General features: G+C 49.3%; 1 protein-coding gene across 2 annotated transcripts in view; it reads left to right on the forward strand.

The window, feature by feature from the left end:
* The window catches only part of DCBLD1 (discoidin, CUB and LCCL domain containing 1), a 98267-nt gene that overhangs the window by 54297 nt on the left and 21917 nt on the right, over nucleotides 1–22053 (forward strand). Inside the window, exons 7-14 of one of the 2 annotated variants that reach the window (XM_038526639.1) lie at nucleotides 780–820; nucleotides 1809–2015; nucleotides 2490–2614; nucleotides 2889–3036; nucleotides 3136–3243; nucleotides 5208–5292; nucleotides 5528–5577; nucleotides 6457–6576. In XM_038526639.1, the coding sequence (XP_038382567.1) occupies nucleotides 780–820; nucleotides 1809–2015; nucleotides 2490–2614; nucleotides 2889–3036; nucleotides 3136–3243; nucleotides 5208–5292; nucleotides 5528–5577; nucleotides 6457–6576 (884 nt within the window). Of the gene's footprint in view, nucleotides 1–779; nucleotides 821–1808; nucleotides 2016–2489; nucleotides 2615–2888; nucleotides 3037–3135; nucleotides 3244–5207; nucleotides 5293–5527; nucleotides 5578–6456; nucleotides 6577–22053 lie in introns of those variants that run through there. The other variant, XM_038526640.1, reaches the window with a different exon arrangement.

Consider the following 22053-nt stretch of genomic DNA (forward strand, 5'->3'; position numbering starts at 1 on the left):
TTTAATAGAGTCAAATGGAAAAAAAAAAAAAAAGTATTCCAGCTGATAATGGAGAAAAGCCAGGCAGAGAGCTTTTAGGTTGCAGAGCCCTCCCAGTGGTGTCTTCCCAGGGTTAACTACAGTTATCCTTCTTTCCATAACCTCTCTTGTTCAGCAACAACAAAATATTTTAGCGTCTCATGGCAGTGGGAACAAGTTTAGGTGCTCCAGGTTGCTGCAGTATCAGGTGGGCTTATTTGGGCAAAATGTCAAGTGTAATAGCAGGAACGTTAGAAAAAAAATGGAAAAATCGTCAAGTAGAGGCTCTAAATAAATTAATAAAACTTTGTGAAACAGCAACTTTCTTTAAAAGTTAGGAGAGCTGCATCTTCACCCCAGCTTGGCCTCGAACTGTGAATTTAGGCAAGTGTCATGACCCCCGAGGGTCTGCATTTTCATGTAGGAAATGATTGGTGCCTGCATTGTATTCAGTGCAGAGGTTATAATGGAACCTTTATGCGGAATGGCAGGGCCGGGAGTCTCTGCTTGGGACTGGACAAAGAAGAAGATAAAGTCCCTTCCAGGAATTGGGACTACCTGGTACTTCTAAACATTGCAACAGCAGCAAAGCTTTAAATGGGAAGGTTCCTATACTCTTGTCCAGACCTTTTCTGGGCTCTTTGTGATTTCACGGTTCAGGACCCTCTGTCCATAGTTGCCATCTCTAATTCAGAGTCAAACATTTAAATTGAGATCCCGGTAAGCAACTCACCTCCTCATGTCTGTGTTTGTTATTGCAGTGGTTCCCTGTCAGACAAGCGATTTCTCTTTACCTCCAATGGTAAGGATCATGCCTTTTTTTTTTTTTTTTAAGAACTTGATATTTTCTAATCCCCAGTGGTAGTTTATTTTCCCGTACCCCTCTGATGATCTAGTTTAAAGGATTGTATTTTTGTTTTTGCCCCCCGCCGATCCCAGAGCACCAAGTACGCTGTAACCTAAAAATACCAAGACACTAACTCAATTGGCATGAAGTAGAAAATCCTTTTTCTTTATCATCTCAGCTGTCTCAAACTTTTGCCAAAAAAGAATGAAAATTCAAAATAGCATTTATTTTAAGATAAATTCCTTTATGTTAAACTTTAACAGGAAAAGCTTTTAAATACGACGGTTTGATTTGTGGTTCTCTTGAATAAAATGATTGAACATGAAATATGTTCTGTGTAAATAGTCTCTCAGCCTAAAGTAAAATATTGCAAGGAGAACAATATGAATGTGTCTTCTTTGTCCAGGGAGAGGAGTGTGGCCTTTATTTGCTAACCTCCACATTGTCTTGGACATGGTAAAATTCAGGTCCTGAGGATGACGTTGAGTACAATTTACTGATCTTCAGTGCCCCTGGATGTCCCTCCTCTTCAAGGATACGGACAATAGAGTCCCCTCTGATCAAGTGAGAAGAACTTTCAGCATTTTAAACCTTTAGGACACATTATACTTTGCTGAAATGAGGGTGAATTTATAAGTTTAGAAAGGAAAACCTATGGTGGGAACAAAGAGATGTCATTCCTAGGGGGGTGTGACTTCAGTGAGGTCCATTAAAGAGAAAAGCAGCAATTGCCAGAGGCTGCAGTACCAGTGAGTCAAAGAAAAAATCTGGGTCACTAAAAAAAAACTAGTACTTAGTTGATTTGCTATCAGAATGGAAATAAATCCACTGGATAATTCTAGATGAAATGGAGTACTTTATTTTTCCCCCCTCTCATTTTGTGTTTACATCAGAGATACTCTCCCGGCCTTTTTGAAATTTTTTAATTTTTCATTTTTTTTAGGTTGCAGCAGATCATTGAGTTTGGAACCTGACACACAAATCAGAGCCTCTTGGCAGTGGGTCAGTGAGATGGGAGAACAAATTCACTGGTCCCCCGACCAAGCCCAACTTCAAGACCAAGACCTGTCGTGGGCAGCAGGAGATGGCAAGAACCGCAAACAGCGAGAGTGGCTGGAGACCGATTTGGGAGAGAAAAAGAAAATCACAGGTACAGCCTCACCAATGCAAGTGACTGGCGGTTGAAATTACGTTTTAGACCTACAGAGGTGCCTCTTTCTGTCCCTCCAAGGACTCTGTGTCTTTTCTAAAAGTAACAAGCCTTCACACTGTCTCCATGGGAAGAACCTGTGCGCAGATTGTAAGTGCGGATGTATGGATTAGAAAGCCCACACCTCAAAGATGGAACCTTCTGCTGGTGTGTTGTCAGTGTGGAAACACTCATCTGTGGTCAGGTTTCTAAATGCAAATAAGAAAAATTGGCCTGGAAAATGATTTAAGATTTCAAGCGAGGAGAAAAAAAAAAAAAAAGAAAGAAAGAAAGAAAGAAAGAAAGAAAGAAAGAAAGAAAGAAAGAAAGAAAGAAAGAAAGAAAGAAAGAAAGAAAGAGAAAAGACACCTGGAATTGTAATACATGATGTATATATTTTTAAAAACTAACCTATCAATAATATTTTCTTACAAGGGATTATGACCACAGGATCCACACAGTCAAATTTCAACTTTTATGTTAAGAGTTTCGTGATGAAGTTCAAAAACAACAACTCCAAGTGGAGGAGCTATAAAGGAATTGCGAATAATAAAGAGAAGGTAAGAGAAACTTTGGAGGAAGGAACTGAGCGGGAGAGTGGTCTCCAGATACTTTTATCCGTGTGATTCCAGAAACCAGAGTTGCAGCACCACCCTAGTGAGGTAACTTAGCCTTTGTTGGCAAAGCCATATATCTTCACTTGCAAGCATCTCTGCAGAACCGCAAGGGACATAGAATTCTGGCTTTGGTGTCATATAAGCAGGGAGGAGGGGGTGGGAAAGACTTAGGAACTCCCTCCGAGCCTCTTCAGGTAAAAGTTATTTGTTTCTACAGGTGTTTCAGGGCAACTCGAATTTTCGGGATCCAGTGAGGAACAATTTCATCCCTCCCATCGTGGCCAGATACATTCGGGTTGTCCCCCAGACGTGGCATCAGAGGATAGCCTTGAATGTGGAGCTCTTTGGTTGCCAGATTACACAAGGTGTGGGACCAGGGGCAGGTCAGCGAGTTGTTTGATTCTGATCATGCCCTTTCACAGATTGTTACTAATGTGGTTTTTCCAACATCTCCTCTGCCTCAGGTAATGATTCATTGGTGTTAAACAAAACAAGTCCAAATACTGTTGGTTCATCTGAAAGAGAAGATGAGACAATCACAAAATCCATCCCCTCTGCAGAAATACCCACAGGTAGAGCAGTTACTGTTTTGTGGTTTCCTAAGGGGCATAACCAGACTCCATCTGATTATTACAGTCACTTCAACGAAACCTTTTTTCTCTGTCATGTGAATGTCTGGAGTCAGATGGCCCAGAGGTAGCTGCATAAGTATAAAATGAGGTATATCCACAGGAGGTAAATCATTGCAATATTGTGAGTAGAAAAAAGTAGTATTTGCCCTTCAAACAATAGGTAAAGATTTTATGGAAAAATAATAGCACCTCCACACAATGGAATACTCTGCAGGTGTGAAAAATAAATGTGCTTAGTAGTAGAGGAAACTCTCTGAGATAACTTTAAAAAATATGCAAAGACCGGACAGTCTATATAGCACTCTACCATTTGTGCAAAAAAGGGAATAAAGATTGAATACACACACATATATATAAATATGTACATATATATATATAAATATATATATATATAAAATCATTGCAATATCTCTGGAAGAAGGTCAGGAAACATAATTTGGCTTCCTGTAGAGGAGGAACAGAGGTAGGAGGGAGACATTTTTATACTTTTTGAAGTTTGAACATGTAAATATATAATCTATTCACATAATAAACATTAAAAGGACATTTGTTTTTTCAGAATATAAAATGATTTGCATATTAATTTATAAAATTCAGAAAGATTAGAGATATAGAAATATGAACATAAAAACAAGCCATAAATTAGTATCCCTAGATAATCACCATATTCCACTGTATGCAATCAAACTATATTTATCTATAACTTTGAGAAAAAAACAGTAGCCTGCCATATATTTGGTCCTGTAGCATATCTTTTTTCACTTAACATGGTACTATGGGCATCTTCCAATGTTATTAAGTAGTTGAAAAACACAGTTTTTTTTTTTTTTTTTTTAATTTATTTATGATAGTCACAGAGAGAGAGAGAGAGAGGCAGAAACACAGGCAGAGGGAGAAGCAGGCTCCATGCACAGGGAGCCCGACATGGGATTCGATCCCGGGTCTCCAGGATCGCGCCCTGGGCCAAAGGCAGGCGCTAAACCACTTTGCCAACCAGGGATCCCCACAGTTGTTAATACCTTTGTGTTTTCATATGGATATACCATCACCTAGTTAACCAGTCCCCTGTTGTTGGATGTTTAAGGTGGATAGATTTTTCCCAAATTTCCACTCTGGTAAATAACACCGCCATCATTTACATAACTTTTGTTCCTTTCAAAGGTTCTTATCCTCCCCTTTCACGAACTACACATTTCCACTCCTGATCATCCCTTTGTTTTCTTCTCAGGGATCACAGATAAAGAAGGGTGGACAAATATTTCTCCTTTAGTGTGCATAGTTTCTACAAGCTTGGGGCCTGCTTTAGTAGCTGTTAAAGCGACTTCTTTTTTTAAAGTAGGAAGATACGGTGTTCCGTGCAGCAGAGTGGAAATGCTGCTTGAGGTCATCAGGCTGCATTTCCTCTCAGTCCACAGCTCCAAAGCCCTGGTAACGGAAGCACAGGGAAGCACAGGGCTCAGCTCCCCTTCCCTGCTCCCCCTCACCCGCCAAGCTCCTGTTATTGTCCAAGCCAGAGCCCTCCCACCATCTAGGAGAACTGGTTCCTTGAGCCAAGCACCTCCTGGCCAGCCGAGTGGGCCGGCTTGAAATCTTCCCCTTGGATCCTGATTTTGGAGTCTTATATTGTCCAAACAACAAGCTCAGAGTAAATGTGAATCTCTGAGGACCATCAAAAATTGCCCTTTTTGGGGAAAAAAAAAACTTATTTTCCAAAAACTTGAGCCAGGATTTTGAATCCTCTCTTTTGCTTTCTGATATCCGGCAATGCCTAGCACATACTCACTTCCCCCAGATATGAATGAAGGCACTCAAGACCTTTCAAACCAGCGTTCAGTCTTAGATCGTGAGGCTTGGCTGCAGTTCATTTCTATTGTAATGTGGTGGCTTTCTTTCCCCCTTCCTAGGAATAAACGTCACAGCTGTTGCCCTTCCACTGGTGCTCTTTGGCCTGCTGGTTGCTGGAATGGGAATCTTTGCAGCCCTTAGAAAGTATGTAACTTGACATTTTACAATTTCTTCTCTGATTATGCAAATAATCACAAACCCAAAATATTTGCTTTTCAGATGTTCTTGTGTAGAAGAGCTGCATTGCTTTGGCCAAGATAAAATGTTAATTTATGCTTTAAAAACAAGTTGGGGAGGGGTGGAAAGTATCAAGCATTCTTCTATAAACAATACTTATCACTTGGAAACCTTTTCAAGTAGGATTCTTTTGTCTCTGTAGGAAGAAGAAGAAAGGAAATCCATATGGATCAGCTAAGGCCCAGAAAACAGGTTGGTTTACAGAAAACTCTACGGTTTTACTCTATGGTTTTATTCTGTCCTAGAGAAGGGACAGGATCCGCTGATTAAAAGCACGATTAGGTCTGTGGCCCACACTCATATGGTTTAAAAAATAAGATCCATGGCCTTTACGTTATTAGCAAGCCTAAAAGGAATGGAATATTGTGTTTTAATCTATTTTAATAGAGAGTTTTCATGGCCAGTTACATTTACTTTTGTTCAGCATTGTCCCATCATTTATCAACATTCTTTTTTTTTTTTTTTTTTTTTTTTTGGCCACTGGAGTTTAGGTCACCACACTGCCTCTCATCCAGGAGAAGTTTTAAAAGCCCCCTTTATTTACAAAGTACATTGTCCAGCATGCTCTGCATCTCCAGGCTTCCTCTGTATTTTCCACTCTGGGGAGCGAAGGAAGCACCAGGCAGGGTTCACGGTCAGGTTTCAGAGAATCCTAAGGACTACAGGATGCCCAAGCAATGAGTCAGCTGTGGTCCAGTGGGAGGGCAGGACCCCTCAGGATCTCAGGGGCGCCTTGGGACACCAGATGTGTTGACTCCTCTGAGGCATGAATGTTGTGTCCGTGCAGATGATGGAAAACCATGCCCACGTGTGTAACAGGGATAATCTGGGACATGACGGGTCCGCAGACACACTTGCAAAGGCAGGTAGAAAGCGTGGTTGGAAGGGTGTTTGCTGTTGTTGTAACGACGTCAGCATGCTGCTCCTGCTACATGCATGTGACGAGCTGCGGCCCTGCATCTACAGCCAGCCGGCAGAACCCCCCAACCCCTGCTCACCGAGGAACACATCATGGGCCATGCGCATTAGGCTTCTGGGGTTTTAGGTTGTTTCGTGTTATCTTTCTTCCAGACTGTTGGAAGCAGATCAAGTATCCCTTTGCCCGACATCAGTCAGCTGAGTTTACCATCAGCTATGATCATGAGAAGGAAATGACACAAAAGTTAGATCTCATCACAAGCGATATGGCAGGTAAGCGTCAAGCCTCTGGGACAGCGCCCTGACATGGGAAGAGCTGCTTAGGGGGCTGGGGAGACCAGGAGGGAAATAAGACAAAACCCTTGTGTTTAGATGGGGCCCAATACATCAGTAAAGTGGACAGTCTTCCTTCTTAACTCTGCAAGGAGTCACTAAGTCCCAAACGGACTCCAAGATATCTCTCAAAAGCCCATTCAGAGGAGGCCATTGCCCATACGGGAGCTATAGCGTGGCTAAAGCAATGGCCCTGAGGCACCACAACAATCTGGAAACCCTTGATTAATCTGTTACTAACAAAGAGAGACTGGAAAGATGAATTAAGCACAGCTCCTGCCCTTGTAGAAGGTGAGACAGGACATGAAGGAAGCCATCCAGTGTCAGAATGGCCTGTGTCCCTCATAAGCCATCACTGAGAGTCAGGCTTCTCAAACTGTCCTTGGGGAAGGATGCTTTTTTTCCTTTTTTTTTTTTTTTTTTTGTCTTTTAAAAAATTATTTCTCATTGTCAAGAACTAATACCTTTGTAAAATACAATACAGTTGATCCCTGAACCAAGGGGTTTAGGGACACCTACCTGCTGTGCAGCCAGAAATCCTTGTGTAACTTCTGACTCCCCCAAAATTTAACCACGAATAGTTTATTGTTGACTAGAACACCCTACTGTTGACTCCATCCTTACAAGCAACATGAACAGTCAGTTAACACATATTTTGTATGTCATATGCGTTATCTATTGTGTTCTTACAATAAAGTAAGTTAGAGAAAATAAAATATTAAGAAAATCATAAAGAGGAAAATACACTTCCAGTACTATACTGTAATGAAAAAAATCTGCCTATAAGTGGACACACGTAGTTGAAACCCCTGTTGCTCAGGGTCAGCTGTATAAATTAGCAGTAATAATGGCATTTTTAAAGACCTACAAAATAGAAAGCTCTAATTCTTTTATTAGACTCAACAGACATAAGGTGACTCTTGCATTGCTGTTGAGTTTCTAAACGCTGTCAATTGGTGTGCTTGGCTTTTTGCAGACCTGTGTCAGTTCTCAGATATGTAGGCGTCTGCAGGCCACACTTGGAGGAGCTCAGCTTAGCTTCTCGCTACCCGAAGTGCATTCTGAGGACTGGCAGCATCAGGGAACTTGCTAGAAATGCAGGCTTTCAGGCCGTGTGCCCGGGACCTACTGACCTGGGGAGGCCGTGCACGTAGATGTCAAAGTCAGGAAGCTCCTGGTGGGAGGGTTGCTTGAGCCGCTTGGGGCAAAGAGAGCATCCCTCCACCCCAAATCCAACTTCTTATTCCTTTCCCCCCAACAGCCCCTGACAATTCTAGCGCTACCTCTTAGGTAAAACGAGGGGAGGGCAGACTTGCTTGTCTGTCCTCTTCCTTTCATTTTGTCAGCTTCTGCCGCAGCCTGTCCTCCTTCCCTACTGTGTGGTCCTTCTCCGGGCCTCACTCCCCCTACTGCTCAGCCACAGTGTCTCTCCTCAGCAGCCTCACCCACCCACTCCAGAGCTCCCAACAGAGAGCCCTTCCTTGCTTTTTGGTCAGTGCAGCGGCTCAGCCCAGACCTCCTCCTTGTCCCCAACAAGTCAGTAAGTCTCACCTGCTGGACACCTCTACCTGTGAGGGTCCCCAGTTCTTCAGCATGTCCAAAACTGAGCGCAGTTCCTAACCCTCCCCCCATGAATACTCCATACATTCCACTTCCCAGTGGCCTCCCCACTGTGCATCCCAGGATTCTGGGCTTAACATCCAGGAAGGGGGCCCTGCTGGCTCCCCTCTTTCTCCATACCCCACAGTGTTGGTAATAAATTTCGCTGATTCACATCTCCAGTGTGTGGCCTTTCCAAGGCTGCTGCCAGACTCCTAGTGTGTGACTTACACTTTTTCTTTTTGTCTCATTTTTGACCTTTCCTTCTTCACATGGCTGCCAGGTTACCTCCAACTGTGCCAGTCTCTTATGTAGACCTCTCAGTAGGTTTCTAGAGAAGTAAACCAAACTTGCTAGCAAAAGCACTCAGTGTCCTCTCTGATGGGCATACACTTGGGGCCTGAGCTGGACTTCTGGCTCCACTGGCTGCGAGCCGTGACCCTGGAGCAGTGACTGCATCTCAGCCCGCTTCTGTTTTCCGTTTGTCAAATGGAGGAAAAGTCCCTACCTACCTCATTGTACTTTTTTTTTTTTTTTTTAAGGATTTCACTAACTGATATCTTCCTAGCTTAGAATACTGCCTGGCACAGAGTCAGGACCCAATGAATGAATGGGGGCTTTGTCATTATCATCACCTTTATCATCGGTCCCCAACCTACTATTTGGGTCTTTCTATTCCATTAAACTACTCCATGCCCATCATACTCTGGCCACATCAATCTTGGACTCTCTCCGTGTTTTGTTTTTTTTTTTTTAATTTTTTTAAAAAGATTTTATGTATTTATTCAGAGAGAGAGAGAGAGGCAGAGACACAGGCAGAGGGAGAAGCAGGCTCCATGCACCGGGAGCCCGACGTGGGACTCGACCCTGGGTCTCCAGGATCACACCCCGGGCTGCAGGCGGTGCTAAACCGCTGCGCCACCGGGGCTGCCCTCTTTTTTTAAACTTAAAAAAGATTTTCTTTACTCGTGAGAGACACACAGAGAGAGAGAGAGGCAGAGTCACAGGCAGAGGGAGAAGCAGGTTCCATGCAGGGAGCCTGATGCTCGATCCCAGGACCCGGGGATCACCACCGAACCACCCATCGCCCCTCTCTATGGTTTTAATAGGTCGTTTGGTCACCGTTCCCCGTTCTGCATAGTATCACCCCCACCTCCAAAATCTGCCATTGCCTGAGCCGCCTGAGAGCTCCAGGAGGTGGCTCCCCCTCACCCCGCCCCCGCCCTCGCCCCAGTTGGGGGAAGCGCAGTCTCCACCCCGGGTCCACAGGCTTCGGAGAGCACGAGCTCGGCTGCTCACCCCTGGGGCTGCTCACCCCTCGGGCTGCTCACCCCTGCGGCTGCTCACCCCTCGGGCTGCTCACCCCTGCGGATGCTCACCCCTGCGGCTGCTCACCCCTGCGGCTGCTCACCCCTACGGCTGCTCACCCCTCGGGCTGCTCACCCCTGCGGCGGCTCACCCCTGAGGCTGCTCACCCCTGCGGCTGCTCACCCCTGCGGCGGCTCACCCCTCGGGCTGCTCACCCCTGCGGCTGCTCACCCCTGCGGCGGCTCACCCCTCGGGCTGCTCACCCCTGCGGCTGCTCACCCCTCGGGCTGCTCACCCCTGCGGCTGCTCACCCCTGCGGCTGCTCACCCCTCGGGCTGCTCACCCCTGCGGCTGCTCACCCCTCGGGCTGCTCACCCCTGCGGCTGCTCACCCCTCGGGCTGCTCACCCCTGCGGCTGCTCACCCCCTCGGGCTGCTCACCCCTGCGGCTGCTCACCCCTCGGGCTGCTCACCCCTGCGGCGGCTCACCCCTGAGGCTGCTCACCCCTGCGGCTTGCTCACCCCTGCGGCGGCTCACCCCTCGGGCTGCTCACCCCTGCGGCTGCTCACCCCTCGGCTGCTCACCCTGCGGCTGCTCACCCCTGCGGCTGCTCACCCCTCGGGCTGCTCACCCCTGCGGCTGCTCACCCCTGCGGCTGCTCACCCCTCGGGCTGCTCACCCCTGCGGCGGCTCACCCCTGAGGCTGCTCACCCCTGCGGCTGCTCACCCCTCGGGCTGCTCACCCCTGCGGCTGCTCACCCCTGCGGCTGCTCACCCCTCGGCTTCCCCGCTGCCTGCCGCCCGGTAGGCGCTCGGCCGAGCTGGTCCCCAGGGCCGGTCCCCAGGGCCCCCCTCCGCCGACGGCCGGCCTGCCCGGGTGGGGGGGTGGGGGATGCGGGGGTGTCCGTGTGGCTCCCCCACGCTGAGCCTCCCGCGCTTGTGATTTCAGATTACCAGCCGCCGCTGCTGATGGGCATGGGCACGGGCACCGCGGCGAGGAAGGGCTCCACCTTCCGCCCGATGGACGCCGAGGCCGCGGGGGCCGAGCCCAGCGCCCCGGCCGGCGGCCACTACGCCCGCCCCCTGCCGGCCGCCCGCCACGAGTACGCCCTGCCCTTGAGCCCCGCCGAGCCCGAGTACGCGACGCCCATCGTGGGGCGGCCCGCGGCGCGGACGCGCACCTTCCCCGCGCGCGGCGGCTACCGCGTGCCCGGGCCCGCGCCCTACCAGACGCCGCCCGCCGCCCGCCGCCCCGGCCCCGGCCCCGGCCCCGGCCCTCAGCAGCCCGCGGCCGGCGGCCCGACGGCGGAGCGCGCCCGCCCCGACTACCAGGAGCCGCGCGCCGAGCCGGCCGCCCGCGCCGCCTACGCCGCCCCCGGGGGCTGCCTGCGGCCCCCGAGCCCCGCGGCCCTGAGCGCCCCGCTGTGAGCGCCCCCTGGAGGCCGCCGCTGCCGTCCGGGGCGGGCTGCCGGCCTGGGAGCCGGCCGCGGGGCCCCGCGCGCGTGTCCGCGGTGCGCCCCCCCGGATCCTGCGGGGACCCCCGGGGACCGCCCCTCCTACTGTTTACAAAGCGGTGCGCCTGGCTCCGCGCGACCCTGGCGCGAGAGCCCGGGGTTGCGTCGCGCTGGGCCAGGACAGCTTTCCGATGGCCTTTCCATTTCTCTAACTGTGAGACCGAGCTGCTTTAGTGTAAACGTGCAATCTGTACAGAGTCGTATTTAACGTGAATTAAAGTAACTTAAGTTCGCCTTGTCGGGTGTGGGTCCTGCCCCGCGGGTAAGGCGGAGAGCGGGCTGCGCGGAACCGTGGAACCGTGCGCGGAGGACGGTCGCCCTGGGAGCGCGTCCTACCGCGCCGCCGCCGCGGTCTGTTGAAACTTCACCTTGTCGCCAGTGGGGGGCGCATTGCCCCTCCTTGGGTAACTAGAGTGAAAAGCGTGGCTGGCGCTGTTCTGGAAGGAATGAGATCCCTTGAAGCCCCGCGGGGTGGCTGTCGCGGGAGGGCTGCAGGGGAAAGCAGAGGCGGCCGCGCCAGCCCCCGGGCCACCAGCCCCCCCCACCCCCGGGATGGGCTGGGCCGCGGCCGGTAGGTCCCTGGGGGCCGCGGGGCCTCCCTTGCCTGGGGGACCCAGCTCCCCAGGGACCCCACTTTGCTCCCTCCTCACCTGGGCCTAGCGGGCCCTGGACGGCTGTCACATGCAAACCCACCTTTTCAGACCGTCTGCCAGGCCACCCAGCAAAGGGAATGAAGGTGGCACCGCCTTGGCAGTCTGAATGACTGTGGCAGATGCTTCGTACCTCACATTAAAAATATTGCTGGGGCCAGACGCCCTCACTTTTGGGGACTTTCTTCAAAAACAACCCATTATAACGATGAAACACAAAGTTATTTGAGGTGTGTTCTTTCTTACAAAAGCGACCGAGGCCAAATCCACATAGAGCTCTTCTCCCGGGATGGTTGGGAACTGAACTGGTTTTGAGTCTTAGAAAATCGGCGTGTCTCTGATTCCAGATTAGCCCAGACCTCAGCTGTACCTCATGCTCAGTGCTTTTAATCTGGGTTTGCTTTGAGTTCACTGTGGGGGATTTAGCCTCTTTTGCCAAAGAGGAAAGTATGTGTTTGTTTTGACAAAAAAAATGTGGACCAAAAAATCATTTACCTAAAAAAAAAAAATGTATTATAATTCTGTTTGTATGACTCTGACTTTCTGTGAAACGATAAATATTAAAATAGGGTGCTGGAAGTTCACAGCAGACTTTTGGGTTAATTTAGAGGATAACCCGTTTATTTTGTGGAGTTTACATGGTTTTATATGCATACTAATTGTAATAATAAACTATCCCAAATCACAGCGCCCCTGCCTCTCACTGGTGTCCTGCTTGCTGGCCAGGCGGTCTAAGGCGTTCGAGGCTCAGCCTTCCAGAAAGGGCAGGTGGTACAGCGGGGAGAGCTGGGCTCGGAGTGAAATAGGTCTTGGTTTCAAATCCCCATCAGCCGCACACCAGCTGAGAGATCTCGAGCCGGTTGTTCTGGAATTAAGACCAAGCAAACAAGCAAAGTCTATTCAAGCTTGTACATAGCAGGACCGTCAGCCACCCCCACTTCCATTTTGGCAGAAAGAGGCAGAAAAACCCCAGAGGAGTGGGTAGCTGGGAAACACGGGAGGGCTGCAGGTGTGCCTTGATCGGAAGCTGTTGGTCTGGGGGAAGCTGTAGGATGGATTACCTCCATGGTTGGTTAGGGACGCACACTGTTGGCTCTCTCGGCTTGGCCCTAAGTTGGAAGTGGGGACAGAAATGAGAGAAACTATCAGTTATGAATGAAGGCTTAGTGATTTGGAGTTGATTATTGCTGCAGACATTATTGCGTGGCTTCTGGATTGTTCCCAGAAGTACTCTGACTTCCTGCAAGTCTGACTTCTAGCAGGCTGGCTTTCCGGGCTCGTTGCTTTCCTGCACTTACGCTGGGGCTTGTAAATCAGAGTTCTGTTTTTACATGTGGCCCGTTATCCATTTGTATATTCAGTCTGTCATATCTAACCCTTTGCCTCAGTTTCTTCGTGTGTAAAAACGGTGTTAACGCGCCTTCCTCCAAGGCTTACAAGAAAGAATTCATAGGGACATTTATCAAAGTTTTTGCTCTGTAATTGGCCGTTTTTCTAATCCAGGCCCTGCATGTAGCTTTCTAACATTAAAATATTAGGCCGTAAAAATAGATTTCTTTACAATGGATGAAAGTTTCTTACATGCATCACATTTCTTCTCCATACTCATGATCTAATCATGACAGAGAGAGGAGAACGGGACTTTGTTTCGGAACAGCACTTCCTCAGGGTGGCCTCACGGGGTAGGCCGGGTGTTTGAGTGGCAACGTCTGATAAGACCCTGCACCCCCAAGCCGAAACTAGAGGATAAAGGCAGAAAAATACCGTGCCTTTCTTGCTTTTCCAGTGTTTTGCAACATTAGCACATGTGATACGGTGAGAATGAGATCATTCTTATTGTCTGGTGTCTTCTATGTTATCAAATCCTGTTGGGAGGCAGAGATTGCCTCCTGTCACTTCTTACGGCTGTGGCTGCAACACATCGTCTCTGACAAGACCACACGGAGCACAGAAGCTGCTGGAACTGTTCTGGGTTTTATTACTATTTAAAATTTCCTTAATATTTCCCATGAGCCTAGAAAACATCTGGAAAGGATATGAGAGTTTGCTTCGTTTATGCCACTTGCTTTCGAATCCTAGCAGAAAATGAAACCCCGATGATACAGACGCGACTTACGGTCACCAGCGTATAGCCTTTTTTTTTTTTTAAGATTTTATTTATTTATTCATGAGAGACACACACGCACACAGAGAGAGAGACAGAGACACAGGCAGAGGGAGGAGCAGGCTCCGTTGCAAGGAGCCTGATGTGGGACTCAATCCCCCGTCTCCAGGATCACACCCTGGGCTGCAGGCGGCACTAAACCGCTGCGCCACCAGGGCTGCCCCCAAGTAGCCTTTCATAAGTGCATCCCTGCAAAGGCCTTTTATACATACGCCAGTTGAGCAGCCCACGTGTAAGTACCGGGTTGGTCTCCCTCTTTGCAAGATGCCTCTCTCGCATTCATTCGTCCGCCAAATAGTCGCGAAGCTTCTGAGAACAGCGTTCACCCGGTACTTACCCCAGCCAGATGCCTAAGCTCGCCGGGGCCTTGGGATGCTTGAGGCCGCTAATGACTGGAAGCTGGGGCCCTGACCCCAAACAGTGCAGCCGCGCCCGAGCCCCCCCACGGCTCTCCCTGCACCCACAGCGCGGTGTGCACCCCGGCCCCGACCTCTCCTCTCCCACTGCAGGTCTCTATCCCAGGAATGAAGTGCCCCTGGAGGCCTCGGGGACGTCTGCTGTGCTCTTGGCGCTCCGCGGTTTTACTACTATGTGTTCGGCTGTGAAGTCTGTGAATTCATTTATGTTCACGTTACTTAGGACACACGCGTCTCGAATCCTGGGATGCGTCATTCTCACCCGTGACAGATTGTCAGCCCTCCTGTTTTGCACGACTGCTTGCCGTTTTCTTTATTTGCTCCTGGACTGAGTTGTGGCTAAACTCCAGAGAGACAACAGGGCCCTGGGGGCTGGGTGCTCAGACCTGAGTTTCCCTGGAGGAGAAGCCGCCACCCCTCTGTGCCCCGTTTCCCTGCTTGTTCTCTGGGGAGAGAACTGTGCCCGGTGTGAAGCTCACCTGAAGCTTCTGGAGCTTTGCCTGGCCCACGTGAAGCACCGAGATTCCATATTCTACTCCACTTTGCTCATTCCCTCCTCTGCTATCTAACCTGCGGCTGAATTTAGCCGCCGAGCTGTCAATTCCAATTTTTAAAACTTTTCTGGGTCTGTGGACTCTTTTTCAAATCTTCTTGGGCTCTGATTTGTATCTTGGTATCTTCTTGGGCTCTGATTCCTTCCTTTAATCATTTGAAACCTAGTTTTATATTCTCTTTCTGATTGTTCTGTTCTCTTCGCCTCCCTTAGAGTAAGAGCCACCGTGCGGTGACTTGAAGGCTTGAAGGCCCCGGCGGCGCCGTTCGGGGGAACTTTTGCGAGGAGAGAGACACTCTGTGTTGCTCAGCATGGTGCTCCTTACTGACCCTGGAAGGGCTGGACTGAGGGACAAGTGCATTTTTAATTTTATTGAACTTTATTTAAAAGTCAGTAGCCGCATGTGGCACACCGCGGGGCACGCCCATGACCCCCACTCCCCCCATCAGGGTGTCACCCCTCAGACCTTCTCTCCTGCCTCTCCTTTGTTCACCCCCCTGCAGCCACCTAGGCCTCTAGCTGTCGCTAGAACATGCCAGGGTCGCACCCCTCCTGAAAACCTTGTGCTTGCTGCTTGCTCTCTCGTCCTGGAAAGTTCTTCCCCCAGATGTCTGCGTGGCTTGTCCTTTCTCTCCCTTCAAGCCTCCACCCGGACACAGTCTCCATGAGGTCTTCCTTCCTCCTCCTGCCTGAAAATTAGAGTTGTTCCCAATACATTTTCTCTCCTTCCCTGCTTCACTTTTCTTCCTAAGATCGTTAACAAAGACGCATGTTCTTATGGTTTCCTGGCTCTCCCACTAGACCCCATCCTGTGAGGGACAGGACTTTTGTGTTTTGTTCCCTGCATATCCCCGGGGCCTAGAACAGTGCCCCACAAATACTGGCTCAGTGGATGCCTGGGCAGAGCTGAGGCTCGGTCCTGTTTGTTGATTCCCCGGACTCTTGTTCATGGTGGTCTGTGTCTTTATAGGGTTTCTGATGACCTATCGGGAGCCCTCCCTCAGTGCGACTTTCTCTTCCTTGTGAAAAGCCTCATGGTCCTGTCCTTTTCTGAGTGGCCTTGCATGTATATCTGTCAGGTTCACCAGGTGGGGTTGCCAGATAAAATATAGGATATCCAGTTAAATTTGAATTTCAGGTAAACAACAAATAATATTTTAGTAGAAGTATGTTCCATGTGATATTTGGGACATATTCATACTAAAAATTACTCATGTCCTGTTTTTATTTGCCGAATCTGGCGGCACTAACACTTAGGAATGTATCAGCCCTGCTCCACTTTTTAGGTTTCCTGGAGGGACTTTTCTATGCTCACCCTTTGACTCTTCTGACTCCCTGTCATGCCTAACCCCAGATCTTGTCTCCTGTCCCCTCAAGAAGATTTAATACCCAGTATTGAGTAAGCGAAACCCTCCCACCACCCCCAGGATGCCCAGAGCTTTCACTCCAGTGCTTGTCACTCTGTTTTAAAGTTTCTTCTTTAATTCTGATACCTGGGTATTTCCCTTTATCTCTTGAGATTAGCTGGGCCTTTTGAAAGGGTTCTGATTTTATTTTACCTAACATCCCTCTGAATGTGGACCGGTTTTCATCTCCTCTTGCTGGGATGATGCTTCTCCAACAGGCATGTGATAGCATATTTGTTACAAATAGCACAGGACTCAGAAGCAGAGAGAACTCAGATTTAACCCGGGAGTTCATCTTCTTAACTATATGATTTCAGGTGCACTATTGGTGCTCAGTTAATTAAATGAGAAGGCCATTGGGCTGGGGTGGCTCCGATGCTGCGGTGGCCTACGGTGGCCTACGTAAGCAAGCCAGAGCCTAAACCTGCGAATGTGTCAAGGTTTCAAAATCAAATGCTAAGAACAACCAAAGATGAGCCAACCGGGATTTGAGCTGTAGCCAATCGAGTAATTTCCTTCCTTTTTTCCCACGTGTTCTCGGACTCTTTCCCCGGCCGCTTCAGTGGAGGCCTCCTAACCACTCCTGGCTTGGCACCACCGGATGAAAATCGATATAAATACCGAAATAAACTTAATATTTAAAAAATGCTGCTATTTCTCCTTTAACATTGATGATCTCAAAACCCACTTCTTAATCCCTAAGACGGAAATGATTCTATGAGGGCTGCTGTGACCTCTGCATGCAGTAGGTGATCAATAAGTACCAGCTGCTCTCTTCCCCCCAGTGTGGCGGCCCAGCTGCCCCTCCAGCCCCCGCAGTCTCCAGCCGGGGTAGATGCACACCTTCCCGCCCACCCCTCCCACCTGCGCTCACTTCCCTGCCCCAGGTGCCCCTGCCCCAGGTGCCCCTGCCCCCTGCGCTGCCGCCCTTCGCCCTTCGGTCTGGGCCCACCTCGAGCCTTCCGAGCCCTGCTCCCGTCCACGGAGGACTTGAGCCTCCCTCGGGGTCGTCGCAGGGCCTTTCCCTGTGGCCACACTGGAGGCCTCGGGTCGGGCCGGCCGCTGCCCCGGCCTGACGCCCCCCCAGGCCCCCTCCTGTCCGCGAGGACCGGCCCGCGGTCTTGTGTCCGCCTTGCCCCGCCGGGTCTTTCCGGGGGCCCCGGCGACAGGCGCCCCGCCCGGGGCCTCGCGTCCCCTCCCCCGGGCCCGTCCCGCGGATCTTGGAGGAGTCCCGATGGCTGCCCCAGAGCCGGCCGGGCCGCCGCACACCGCCCTGTACCTGGGCCCGGCCCCCTCCTGCACCCCCTGGGCGGGAAGAGCCGGCCCTGGAACTGCCCGGGGGGCCGCGGCCACGCCGGTCCTCCCGCACCCCGCCCCCGACCCGGTGACCCAGGCCCCCCCGCCCCCCCCCGTCCCCCGACCCGGTGACCCAGGTCCCCCGCCCCCCATCCCCCGACCCGGTGACCCAGGACCCTGCCCCCCCATCCCCCGACCCGGTGACCCAGGTCCCCCGCCCCCGACCCGGTGACCCAGGACCCTGCCCCCCATCCCCCGACCCAGTGACCCAGGCCCCCCCGCCCCCCCCCCCCCCCCGTCCCAGGTCCCCCGTCCCCCCGACCGGTGACCCAGACCCCTCTGTCCCCCCGCCCCCATCCCCCCGACCCGGTGACCCAGGCCCCCCGCCACCCCCCTTCCCTTCCCCCGGCTCTGTGTCCGCGCCCCAGGCCCTCGCACCCGCCCCGGTGACCCAGGCCCCACGGGCCTCACCCCAGCGGCTGCTCCCAGTATCCCCGCCCCCCTTGGCCTGTGCACTTGCCCAGATGGCCCTGGCGGGTCAGGGATCGCGCCGAGCTCACCTGTCCCCTTCCTTCCTCGGGCCCAGCTCCCTCGTCTGACCTACTCGGGTTACACACCCGGTTATACCCACGACACGTAGTGACCCTCTCCCTTTGTTCAACCTCCTTTTGCAGGGTTAGGGCATTTTATTTATTAATTAAGATTTTATTTATTTATTCATGAGAGACAGAGAGAGGCAGAGACAGGCAGAGGGAGAAGCAGGCTCCACGCAGGGAGCCGGATGCGGGACTCGATCCCAGGACCCCGGGTCCCGCCCTGGGCCCAAGGCGGCGCTAAACCGCTGAGCCACCCGGGGGCCGGTTAGAACATTTTAAAGGGTTCTCCTCTGAGCAGGGCGCAGTTTTTGTCTCAGGGATGCGTAGGTGTTTTGCTGTTGTTGCCATGGTAAATGGTCCACTCCCTCCTTTTGCAGATCAAGTAGAGAAATGGCCTTAGTGGAAACAAGTAGAGGTTCTGGAACTGCACTGCCTGTGTTCAGATTCTGCTCTCGTTGTGTGACCAAGAAAGCGTTACTTCACCCCTCGCTGCCTCCATTTCCTTATTTCTAGGGAGATAGAGATAGGATATACTTCCTGAGGTTGTGGTGGAGATTATAAGGGCTAATACACGTAAGACCCATGGAATGGTGTCTGTCCCGTGGTGGGCACCCGTTGGTATTAGCCATTATGGACAGATTTTTTAAATTAATATTTTTAGATACTGAAATATGGTTTTTCTCTTTTGGTTTCTGCTTCTATTTTACTGCTGCTAAATTTCTTTGTTTCTAGTAGTTCTTAGGTGATTCTCCTAGTTTTTCTGGGAATGTGATCCTGTCTGCCAATAGTGCTGTTGCAGCTTCCTTTACAATATTTACATTTAATTCCATTGGCGATACCTCCCCTACCGTATTATTTTTTTTTTTCAGATTTTATTTATTTATTCATGACAGACACAGAGAGAAGCAGAGACACAGGCAGAGGGAGAAGCAGGCTCCATGCAGGGAGTCCAACGTGGGACTCGATCCTGGGTCTCCAGGATCAGGCCCTGGGCTGCAGGTGGCGCCAAACTGCTGGGCCATGGGGGCTGCCCTCCCCTACTGTATTAAATGCTTCCAGTACCTTCCTGCTCAGCATGGTGCTGGCTCAGGGGTAGCAATAGATTAGGTTGAGGTGTATATTATTAAGAAAGCTCATTCCTTTTTTTTTTTTTCCTCACCAAGAACTAGTGTTGAATTTTTACCAATGACTTCTCAGCATCTATGGAACTAGAAGCAAATGATTTTCAGGGCGCCTGGGTGGCACAAGTAAGTTAAGCGTCCAACTCTTGGTTTCAGCTCAGGTGATGACCTCAGAGTCATGGGATCCAACTCTGAGTGGGGCTCTGAGCTCAGCGGGGAGTCTGCTTAAGTTTCTCCCTTTCCCTCTCCTCCTGTGTGCTCATGTCCTCTCTCAAGTAGATAAATCAATCTTAAAAAAAAAAAAAAAGGCAGCAAGTGATTTTCTTGCCTGGGACCCCTTTCTAGACCAGTCATATGATTAATTTTATCATTGGATATCCTAATACTAAACATTTAGTTATGGTGTATGTTCAACTTCTGCTGAATTCACGTTGATAACATTTTATTTAGGATGTTTGCATTAATGTTCTTTTGTGAGCTAGGTCTTTTCATTTTCTTTGTGTCAGTCTTCTTCGGGTTTTATTAGCTTGACAAAAACAATTTTTCTCCTTTTAGGTTCTTCTCATTAGGCATGGAGATTAACTGCTCTGAAAACGTTTGGTAGCATTGCTTGTGAAACCATGTATTTGTGGTAATTTGGGGTGGAGGCAGCACTGACAGTTTTTTCCATGGAAATCTGTTTAGATTTTTAAGACTTCAGTTTTTCTTTTTTTAAGATTTTGAGAGAGAGCACAAAGCAGGAGGAGCAGGAGCAGCAGAGGGAGAGGGAGAAGCAGGCTCCCCTCTGAGCACAGGGCTCCAGATGGGACTCAATCCCAGGACCCTGGGATCATGACCTGAGCAGAAGGCAAACGTTTAACCAACTGAGCCACCCAGGTGCCCCCAAACTTCATTCAGTTTTGGTAAATTACATTATCTTCAAAAGGTCTCAAATTTATTCATATAGACTTGAACAAAATAGCCTTTTATCGCCAATTCAGTTCCCTCTGTTTTAATGGTTCTTCTATAAGCCAGAGGTCTTTTACAAATACCATCTTACCTTGAACTGTAAAACTTTTAAGTAACTTTTGTTACTTTTGCTGTTCAAATCTTCCTTCCTCCCCAGATTCTTTTGAAAGTTTTGTTGCAACCAATCTCCACTACCATGATGGCTTTTTATAATTTTCTTGTGGTTCTGTTATTTTTTTTTTTTGCTATTATTTTGTACATTTGCCTTTACTCTTTTTTCAGCAGTTAGCCAGCAGTTCATCTATTCTTTTTCCCCTCAAAATTAGTTGATCTTTTTTTAGTTCTATTTTTCTGCCTTCAGAAGCAGATGACCCATTTGTTCGAGCCCTCGCCAGATGTAAAAATGCTCTTACCAAGGAGAACGATATCTTCACAAATGTCACAAATATCCTGCTGCAACTTTGCTCCCTAAAGACCCTGTGGGAACCCTGTGCACTTGAGGAGCAGGGGAGGGAATGGCCTACGCTTTGCCATGCGACGTGGAGTTCCTCAGTCACCCAACTGCAGAAAATCTATTTCTGGTGAAATTCAAATCCAGCTCAGCTGTCATTTTTAAAAAATCAAAACTGAATCAATCATAGGCTCCATATAACCTTGCACCATTTTAAAAAATAGATTACTGGGGAAGATTGAAAAGCTGACCATTTGATCTGTATTTCCCTTTCGCCCTTTGAAAGTGGCCTGTTAAAGTACAATCGAGAGAGGGATTGGAGTCCTGCCTCTGCCACTTACTGGCCGTCTAATCCTGGACCAGGAATATAACTTTCTCATTCTCAGTTTACTCAGCCTCTCTATAAAGAGTATTTTATTTGACAATCTTCATCAAACCTTCCCGCTCTAACAGAGGCGGTAGAATATCACAGTCGGAATCTGCTGCCCCCTGCTGGCAGGTTGACAAGTTGCAAATTTTACCATTCCAAAGCATAAACTGTTTTTACGTTTTGTAGATCTAATTTTCCTTCTTAGCGTTTCATTCATCTACCTTATTTATAAGCCAGAGGCCTTTCACAAATACCATCTTACCTTGAACTGTAAAACTTTTAAGTAACTTTTGTTACTTTTGCTGTTCAAATCTTCCTTCCTCCCCAGATTCTTTTGAAAGTTTTGTTGCAACCAACCTCCACTACTGGGATGGCTTTTTATAATTTTCTTGTGGTTCTGTTATTTTTTTGCTTTATATATTTTGAAGCTATTTTAAATTGGTATATACAAGGTTGGGGTTATTTTAACTTTGTAGTGAGTTGATTCTTTAAGAATTTAAGTAGTTTTCTCTATCCCTGGTAATGCTCCCCACTCCACCCCGCCCCCCACCCTTGAAGCTTAGTTTCTCTGATATGAATAATTACCTCAGCTGGCCTTCGGAGAATATTTTTTTGTTTTTTATAAATTTATTTTTTATTGGTGTTCAATATGCCAACATATAGAGTAACACCCAGTGCTCATCCCGTCAAGTGCCCACGTCAGTGCCCGCCACCCAGTCACCCCCACCCCTCGCCCACCTCCAGTTCCACCACCCCTAGTTCATTTCCCAGAGTTAGGAGTCTTTCATGTTCTGTCTCCCTTTCTGATATTTCCCACTCATTTTTTTTTTCTCCTTTCCCCTTTATTCCCTTTCACTATTTTTTAGCCTTTGGAGAATATATGCCCAGGATATCTTCTTTGCCATTTCACTTCAGAATTTCTGTATCCTTATATTTTAGGTGTGGATTTTTTCCAATTTGAATTCTTTTAACGGGTGCAGGTGTTTAGCCCTTGATCAATCCCTCTCAAAATTCAATCCCAGTAG

This window comes from Canis lupus, chromosome 1, assembly GCF_011100685.1.
Source record: "Canis lupus familiaris isolate Mischka breed German Shepherd chromosome 1, alternate assembly UU_Cfam_GSD_1.0, whole genome shotgun sequence".
Taxonomy (NCBI): domain Eukaryota; kingdom Metazoa; phylum Chordata; class Mammalia; order Carnivora; family Canidae; genus Canis; species Canis lupus.